This window comes from Scardinius erythrophthalmus (genome assembly GCF_964197995.2).
Source record: "Scardinius erythrophthalmus genome assembly, chromosome: 2".
Classification (NCBI taxonomy): domain Eukaryota; kingdom Metazoa; phylum Chordata; class Actinopteri; order Cypriniformes; family Leuciscidae; genus Scardinius; species Scardinius erythrophthalmus.
Window position 1 is genome coordinate 59,426,947 of NC_138222.1, and position 10,000 is coordinate 59,436,946.

Sequence of the window (10,000 nt, forward strand, 5' to 3'; positions counted from 1 at the left end):
AGTTAAATAAAGGTTCAAGAGAATTAACAAATCACAGATTCTTGATTTTATTGCGTTAAAAAAAAACTTTGTCCCAGCTTTTCTGGAAATGGGGTTGTACTTCTTCATAAATATGGCTGTTTTTAAGGGTTTTTCCAGGACTTCAAGCACTTTAGGCACCTCATAGGAACCCTGTGATTGGTCAATCGCTACACCAACCCAGTGGACTGGTCTCTCACCGTTCATCTTGGCTTTGGGTCCCTCGTGGTCAATGGGCTGACTGGACAGAGAGTAAACTCTGATCTCGGCCACCGGGACGGACACCTCCTTCAGCTGACTGTGCAAACCCAGAACCTGAGCGCCCTCCGTGGGGTGCTGCATCACCTGACCACACCCGAAGACATCCATGAGCAAACACAGAGTCACAGCTTCACCTCAGCTAGTGCTCATAGAAAAACATTTATATCACAGTATTTTTCAAAATTATACCGGTTTCATGGTATATGACGGTATTTTTTATTTTTTTCCAAGCATGATTGGGTGTTAACCACATTTTCTACTGATTAAAAGAGGAAATACTGCAGTAGATTGACTTAGACTGCCCTATTTTACTGTCATGAGTGAATATTGTAGAAATATTCCACACTAGTATTAATACAGGTTTGCAAGGCGATTTACAAAGAGCTGCCAGCAGGAGGCGCTTTAGGAGCGGCAGAAACAGCGGTTTCCCCGGTAACGCATTTACACAAAACGTTTTCCCCGGAAACAGCTGTACACAAATTGGTTTCCCCGGTAACGGCTGAACACAAAGCGGTTTCCCCGGTAACGTATGTACAAAAAACGGTTTCCCCGGTAACGGCTGTACACAAAGCAGTTTCCCCGGTAACGGCGGAACACAAAACGGTTTCCCCGGAAACAGCTGTACACAAATTGGTTTCCCGGTAACGGCTGAACACAAAGCGGTTTCCCCGGTAACAGCTGTACACAAATCGGTTTCCCCGGTAACGGCTGTACACAAAGCGGTTTCCCCGGTAACGGCCGTACACAAATCGGTTTCCCCCTGTAACGGCTGAACACAAAGCGGTTTCCCCGGTAACGGCTGAACACAAAACGGTTTCCCCGGTAACGGCTGAACACAAAACGGTTTCCTCGGTAACGGCTGAACACAAAGCAGCGCAGAGCTCATAAACGCTGCTTCATCAGGAAAGAAAGATTAAATGAAAATAACATTGAAACTTTTCTAAAGACAGTCAGACTTCCCTTCAAAGATACATTCATATAAAAACACCTGCGCCGCGTTTTGACTTTGAAACGTGCAGTGCTTATGTTTATTCAACAATGTTAAAGCCTTTTGGAAAATCTATTTGTGGTGGCCAGTGTTGATATGTAAGGGATAATGTAGAGCGAGGCGGTTGTTATAGCGAATACAACCCCGACAGGCTGATCATCTATAACAGTGGTGCCCAACCCTGCTCCTGCCGATCGCCTGTCCTGCACAGTTCATCTCCAACCCCAATCAAACACACCTGCCTTTCATTTTCAAGTGATCCTGAAGACCTTAATTGATTGCTTCAGGTGTGTTTGATTAGGGTTGGAGATGAACTGTGCAGGACAGTCGATCGGCAGGAGCAGGATTGGGCACCCCTGATCTATATCAACCGCTTCGCTCTACATTATCCCGCTTATTACATGGCTACCTACCAAATAAATCAATAATTTGACACAAAATATTGATTTAAAAAGGAGTTTACTGATTTAAAAACGATTGTATTGCTTCCGCTAAAGAAAATGGTCCGTTCCGTCTCTACGGTTAGAATCCTGCGTCCATAGCAACGCTCTGTTTTTCATGGCAACAGTGTGTTATACTTAGCAGCGATCTGTTATCAAGAAATAACAGCATTCTACATTAGAATTCAACCACGCCATGTAATAATATGAACCAATGTATGGGAAACACTGTAATGTAATTCGACAGCTACAGTATCAGTTGAACCTATCCATCTTCACCGTCACACTTTAGTAACACACACAGCTGTGTATCACCACAGAGCAACAGTGAAAAGACCCTCTCAAACAGTGCCGCGCACGTTCCCAACATGTTTAAGCGACACCGGTATTGCAGTATATTCAAAATTCATATCATAACAAAAATAAACACCAGTATTCGGTATGAACCGGTATACCGCCCAGCTCTAACCTCCGCCATGTTGATGAGGCCGAGCGCCAGCGTCTTGTAGCCCAGGATGGTTCGGTTCTTGTACCTCTTCCTCCTCTGCAACATGATCTGAAGCTTGTTGGCGTCTCGCTTCAGGAAGTGAGGATACTGAGGAGAGGAAGAGTGTTTGATTTAGGCCTTCTGGACGTGATTCTGTCAGAGAGAGATCTTGTGTTCACACACACACACACACACACACACACACACACACACACACACACACACACACACCTGTAAGGAGAAGGTGAGCTGCAGGTCTGTTTCCGTCTGGCCGCTCGATGGCAAAAGGATTTCATTGGAACGAAGGATTCGCTTTGAGCCCTGAGGGAGAAGAGAGGACAGATGGTGAACATCATTAGACGGAGGGGAGCGTTGGGTCTTTAAGATCAAAATGAGAGAGCAGAAAACGCAAACCTTTAAAAAATAAAACCTCTGTTGGGTATTTACACTATTGTTCAAAAGAAAAAATACAGTAAAAGCAGTAAAATTGTGAAATATTATTACCATTTAAAAACGCTGTTTTCTATGCGAATATGTTGTAAAATGTAATTTATTCCTGCGATCAAAGCTGTATTTTCAGCATCATTACTCCAGTCTTCAGTGTCACATGATCCTTCAGAAATCATTCTAATATGATGATTTGATGCTCAAGAAACATTTATGATCATTATCAATGATGAAAACAGTTTAATATTTTTGTGTACATTTCAGGATTCTTTGATAAACAGAAAGTTCAGATCAGATAAGACATTATAAATGTCTTTACTGTCACTTTTGATTAATTTAATGCAACTTTGCTTTCTTTCAAAAAATACGTATATTTTACTGACCCTAAACGTTTGAACAATAGTGTAAAAGGTACTCAATCAAAAGTGACAGAGACTAAAAACATTAAAAAAAACAATGCAGCATTTTTGACTTCAGTAATGTGAAGTAATTTTGAGAGAAACAGAACGTGCAGTGCGTGAGAATGTGGGCGGGGCTTGAGTTCACCTATCAGGATGTGATTGGATGATAAAAAGTGGGCTGTGTTATGGTTGGCTAATATTATTTGCGGTCGTTTCAGATGACGTGCACTGAGGAATCTTTCACAATAAGGCCAGGAAAGTGAGTTTTAGGGTGTATACAATTAGTCCAGATCTGCTTAACATTCACATTGGCATTTTAACACCGAACCTAAAGGCACACGGATATTTATTTTCACAACCTGATTGGGTCGGCTTTTTTTTTGCAGCAGAACTTCCGAACATCCAAAACAATGCTGTGTTCTGGGCTAAAAGTGCTCGTTGTATGTGCGTAGCTACATATGATGGTGTTTTGACCAGCTGAGAACTCACGAAGAGCTTATAAAATGTGTAACGGAGTCAAAACAGCGACAGGAATCCCTCCGTCACACAAATGAAGATCTGCTGTGAGGAGACGCGGTTCTGATGCCTGTCCCGAACTGTGAAAAACGACTATTACGAGAAAAAACAGGTGTGCTCGAGCGTTCTGTCCTTTTATGGTCGCATCTTGTGACATCACATCCTGTTTTTGGTTTGTTTAGATGTCTTTGGTCCGTGTTGTGTTCATATTTCAGTATGGAAGCGGATCGAGACTCCTCTTTTCGTTTGGTTCAGACAGCAGCGTTCACACTTATTCAAATGAACCGCACTAACAGAGCAATCACACCAGGGTTAGGTTTAATCCAACCAAACATGCCAAGTGTGAACACACTAAGTAAACAGGGTCAGTTTAAGTGTGATGTTGAATTTGAGCAGAACGAGTAAAGCACCTGGAGTTTGACAGCGATGACCACAGACGTCAGATCTTTATCCAGCTCCTTCAGCATGACCAGCTTCTTCAGAGTCAGATTGAAGAGCCTGCGGACACACAAGTCACTCCACAATTCAATAATGTATCACAGTATTGGGTGGCAAATGAAACGGCGGCAAACGTACAAGAGAGACTGTGAGAAAGTGAATCAGTATCGATCAACTACAATGGGCCTGATCTAGTTGTGTCGTGTGGTGGAGCACAGCTTTATTGTGACAGATATGAACGTGTGTGTGTTATTCTCGTCTCGTTTCGGAGGGTCAGGGAAGGTTAGCGAAGGGAATCATTTACAGTGACTCCTGAAATAGAGGCTCTTCCGACAAGAGCTGCTGCCATACAGATCAATAACAACCTAAAACCGATATTGACCCGACGACAATCATCAGACACACACACACAGCCTCAGGTGGGCGACGTGCATTTTCACACGTCAGCATTCAACACCATTTCCTTTCATATCAATCATCAAAGGCGTTCGTTTAAATTCTTCCATCTACACACACCCTCAGTCTCTCAGTGCAAAATGCAAGTATAGAAATAAAAATAAACAAAAACAGATTAGACACCATCCTCAGAGGAAAGACCGATAATATCAGCAGAGTGAAGATGATAAAAGAAATTAATCGAGGTATTTTATTAATATAAAACATATGTTTAATGTTTACCATGCTACTTGAATCTGTAGCTTCAGCTAAAAGAGCCCTGTTATGCCCTTTTACAAAATCTTCATGTTGTTTCTGAGCTCTATTAGAGTAGTTTTTCATGCTTGAATGTTCAAAACACATTATTTTCCACATATTCTCCACTGTTGCAGCTCCTCTCTTCCCAGTCTGTCAGTAACGCTCTGCTTAGTTCCTGTCTCGATGAAGCCCCTCCTTCTGAAAAGCACACTGTGCTCTGATTGGTCGGCTGGAGCAGTGTGTTCTGATTGGTCAAGCGCTTCGAGTGTGTTTGTGAAAAGCCACGCCCCTTGCCATAACCGCCAGTTTCAACACACTACTAACTAACTCAACCAGGCCCTGCCTCTTTATTCTGTATGGAAGCTCGTTTCCGCCACAGAATAAAACATTTATAAAGATAATTGCAATTTTCTATCTCACAAATGCGAGTTTACATCTCGCAGTTCTGATTTAATTTTTTGGAATTGCGTGTTATAAAGTCAGAATAGCGAGAAATAAACTCGTAATTCTGACTTTTTTTCCTCGCAATTGTGAGTTTATATCTCACAATTCTGACATCTTTTCTCAGAATTGTTGTGAGAAATAAACTCGCAATTGCAAGTACACGACAGGACTATACGACATTCCTCCCGGGTTGGTGACATCACAACCCTAAAATTTACATAAACCCCTCCCCCGGGAACACGATTTATAGATTATCGTGACAGAATATGCTAATCAATGACGAGAAGATAACTACACATAAGCAACATAAATTCATCAACTAACCATACAGAAACGTCTTGTTGCTTCTACATGTTGTCACTTCTTCTTGAGTCTCTCCATCATTGTCTGACTCCGGTTTGAACATAAAAGGCTAAAAGTTTTTGAAATTTTCAGTGCATGTCTGTGTGAAGTAAAAGGACACGAGCTCTTGAAACTCCGCCCCCTGCGCCGGGAGCAGCAGCTCATTTGCATTTAAAGGGACAGACACAAAACGGTGTGTTTTTGCTCACCCTCAAAAAGTGACAATTTTACCATGCTATAAAAAATATCTGTGGGGTATTTTGAGCTAAAACTTCACATACACACTCTGGGGACATCAAAGACATTAAAGACATATTTTACACCTTGTGAAAAGGGCATTATACCACCGCTTTAAGTCAGTCACTCCTAAACACTGACTTCAGCACACACTCGGGTCTAACATTCACCAGCCTCCGGTCACTGTGCAACAGAAGCGAAATATTGAGACATTAGTGCTTAACAGCAAAGTCACAATTATTCATTGTGAAATGTAGGCTACGTTGCAAAAAAACAAAACAACAACACTGCAACTGAGAAAACCTCAGGTTTCATGAGAGTTGAATCACAGCCTTCATTCAACGTCACGAGTTCAAGAGTCACGGACGACTAGAAACTGAAGCTCGTTTCTCATCAGGATCTTTGAACGCTTGGACAGAAACGCTGCGGCTGAATGAATGTTACACACGCACAGAAAGCGAACAGGGCTTTTAGTATGGCGTGCCTGAGCAGGAACACGAGCACTGCAAACTAAATTAATATTAAACACCGACATCAGCGGGGAATTGAAGACACGTCCGTTTCCGAAACAACGATCAACGAGGCAAACTCTTAGCCGCAAGCTCCACATTAAATACACTCAATAAAAACACATTAAATACGCTAAATAAAGACACTCAACATGAAACATGCAGCGGGTGGATGTGTGTTTCAGCACAACACACCTAAACCTCACACACGTGAACCACACTGAACATTCGAGCTCGTTTCTTTGATTAATAATAAATTAACCTAACCGCTTTAGAGTGTGTGTGTGTGTGTGTGTGTGTGTGTGGGACGCCACACGAGTTTATCTTCCATAAATCAGGTTATTACAGTAATAAAGCTGAAGATAACTGCTGTAAGGGTTCATAAAGTCTCGATGGACGGCTACTGCTACCTTACGTTTATTAAAATCCAATAAACATATAAACACAGCTGATCTTCTCTCAAACTCATCTAGATTACAGTGTTTCACACTTCTAATGCACCTCTTAAATGAAGATAAACACTATAATTAGACCTTAACCTTAAACAAAAATATTCCTAACACATATATTGGCATTTTTTAGATTTAAAGGGGTCATGAGAAATCAAGCCTGCCTTGATCTTTTGGCATATAAGAAGTGTTAATACCATTAAAACATCCTGCAATTTTCATAGCTAAAAACGTCCTCCTCGTTATAAACTAATTATTTACTTAATCAAGCTCCAAAAACAGCTTGTTTTGATATTGGGTGACCTGTGATGCCCACCTCACATGGGCAAATACATTTGCATATGCCCGCCTCCAGAGCAAGACATCGACCTATAGTTATACATCACGACTATATGTTTGTTCGGAGCATTTTGTTTTGTAAACGAGGCACAGTGTAATGGAAAGTTCACAAAGAAACTTTTGATGAAAGATGAATCAGCGACTGGACTGAATCTGACAGCAGCTGCAGCACAAACCGCAAGTAAATGATTTCATAATGCTTTATCGGTAAATTATGGTTTTATATGGATAATGTTTTCAAAACACTTACTCGCATGCAATAGCCAGTGGCCGTTGTATTACTGATGTGATTTAAAAATAAAAAATGTAATAGAAATATGTATAAATAAGTCAGTAAAACATAAATGTAAGTACATACATAAATCATTGATAAACGGTATTCTATAAATACACCATGTACATGAGGTCAGTTAAAACGTAAAAAAGTTTTCTGCTCATCAAGGCTATCAAAAATACAGTAATATTGCGAAATATTTTTACAATTTTAAATAAATGTTTTCTATGTGAATATATAGTAAATTGTAATTTATTCCTGTGATCAAAGCTGGATTTTCAGCATCATTACTCCAGTCTTCAGTGTCACATGATAATAATATGATGATTTTCTGCTCAAGAAACATTTCTGATTATTATCAATGTTAAAAAAAAACAGTTGTGCTGCTTCAGCTTTTTTTCTTTGTACTCTGTGATGAACATAAAAAGCATTTATTTGAAATTGAAATCTTTTGTAACATTATGAATGTCTTTGACACATTTAATGCCTCCCTGCTGAATAAAAGTATTCATTTCTTACAAAAAAATCTTGCTGACCTCAAACTTTCAAGCGCTAGTGTGTGAATGTTCTGTTTTTAGTGTGTGTCGTCTCGTCTCGTCACTGAAGCGTCAGCTGTCACACACACACACACACACACACACACACACACACACACACACACACACACACACACACACACACACACACACAAACACACACACACACACACACACACACACACAGGTTAAAGCCTCGGCCTGTAACTCTACAGTGACCCTTCAGCTACAGAAAACACACGTCATCAATCACACACAGCTGCCTGTGCGACGCGAGCGCCTCTTCTCTGAGTGTGTGTGTGCGGCTTTGATTAGTTTGGGAACAGTTTCACACACAGGTGTGGAGAGGAGATCTGATCACTGTCTGGGTCGGTCCTCAGATCTATGAAGAAAGAGCTTTACAGGACTGTGGGACGCTTTTACTCGCTGTCATGAGATATTAAAGGAACAGAACAGCGGTCGACAGCTGAAAGCTCACCGGAGGCTTCAGAGGAACACATGAGGTGAAGCTTGTACTTTGTTTACAGGCTCACAAAAATACTTCAATGATACAAAACTGGAGCTGTGCAGCTGTCCAGAAGCCTGGACTGGTTTTAGGAGGAGAAAATATGCATAAATAAATAATAGAGTAATAAATAAGTCAGTAAAAAGTAAATAAATAATTCCATAATCAATAAATCAGTAATAAATAGTCACAGACAGGCAGACAGACAGTTAGATAGATAGATAGATAGATAGATAGATAGATAGATAGATAGATAGATAGATAGATAGATAGATAGATAGATAGATAGATAGATAGATAGATAGATAGATAGATACTCACTGAATGTCATTCTAATGGTCGTCTGTCTATAAATGAGATCTAATGAAGCTCCTTAACATATTCTTCTCACACACAGACACACATCTGACCTTGTCAAAGAGGACACTTTATAATGTACACACACACACACACACACACACACACACCCAGCGCCTCTCATTACATGACTGATTTTCCATGACCTTCAGCACAAACACTGATCCTGGAAGGTGATTGGCTCTTTATTGCCTCACATCTGTCCATGTTTTCATTCCCAGCGTCTCTCGAGTACCTGTTTTCCTTCAACACACACACACCCACACACACACACACACGTTCCTTTCCTCATCCCTTCGAGACTCACTTTATTCCCTTTATTTTGCTGTATTATGCTTGTATATAGTCCATATATATATATATACACACATAGCCTATATATATACACATGCATATATACATGTGACCCTGGACCACAGAACCAGTAACAAGGGTCAATTTTTTGAAATTGAGATATATATATACATATTCTGAAAGCTGAATAAATAAGCTTTCCATTGATGTATGGTTTGTTAGGATATACAACTACTGAAAATCTGGAATCTGAAGGTGCGAAAAAATCGAAACATTGAGAAAATCGCCTTTAAAGTTTTCCATTTATGTTCGCAATTGTGCTGCATTCACTCACAAAAATAAATGTTTTATATATTTATGGAAGGAAATTTACAAAATATCTTCATGGAACATGATCTTTACTAAATATACTAATGATTTTTTGGCATAAAAGAAAAATGGATAATTTTGACCCATACAATGTATTGTTGGATATTGCCACAAATATACCCGTGCGACTCCTGACTGGTTTTGTGTTCCAGGGACACACACACACACACACACACACACACACACACACACACACACACACACACACATACATATCTCAGACAGGGTTTTATCATGCTATTCTCTCTTCAGTGTGTTTGCTAACAATCTAATAATGATTAGTTTGTGTAATGGACGTGACCTGAAATCAGTGTAATTACACAGGCTTCTTTAACACAGAGTAATCAGCCAGACACTCAGATAACCAGCGGACGAGATGATAAACACACAGTTCTGCGGATCAGGAGCTGTTCCAGTGCCAGTGTGTGCTTTCATATCACAGTCGCATTACAGCGCACTAAAGTAATAGATGCTCGTGTTTCTCTGGCTCCATTCAGACACAATTAAACACACTCAAAGCAAACACACTGAGGCGGAGCTGGACGAAGCCCAATCCATGAATCAGCCAGACGCAGATGTCTGAAGCTTTGGGAAGTTCTGGCTGATCCAAACAGCTCTTTTCCCTCGGAGAGCCGGAATCAGCCGTGCCTTTCATC

The 10,000-nt window shown here is 40.5% G+C and overlaps 1 protein-coding gene across 2 annotated transcripts in view; it reads right to left on the bottom strand.

Annotated features, from left to right (window-relative positions):
* The window catches only part of pacs1 (phosphofurin acidic cluster sorting protein 1), a 58,629-nt gene that overhangs the window by 27,747 nt on the left and 20,882 nt on the right, over positions 1–10,000 (bottom strand). For both annotated transcript variants that reach the window (XM_081351299.1, XM_081351300.1), the window contains exons 2-5: positions 3,969–4,056; positions 2,426–2,515; positions 2,177–2,302; positions 219–363 (exon numbers count right to left, since the gene is read on the bottom strand). In XM_081351299.1, the coding sequence (XP_081207425.1) occupies positions 219–363; positions 2,177–2,302; positions 2,426–2,515; positions 3,969–4,056 (449 nt within the window). The remainder of the gene's footprint in view (positions 1–218; positions 364–2,176; positions 2,303–2,425; positions 2,516–3,968; positions 4,057–10,000) is intronic.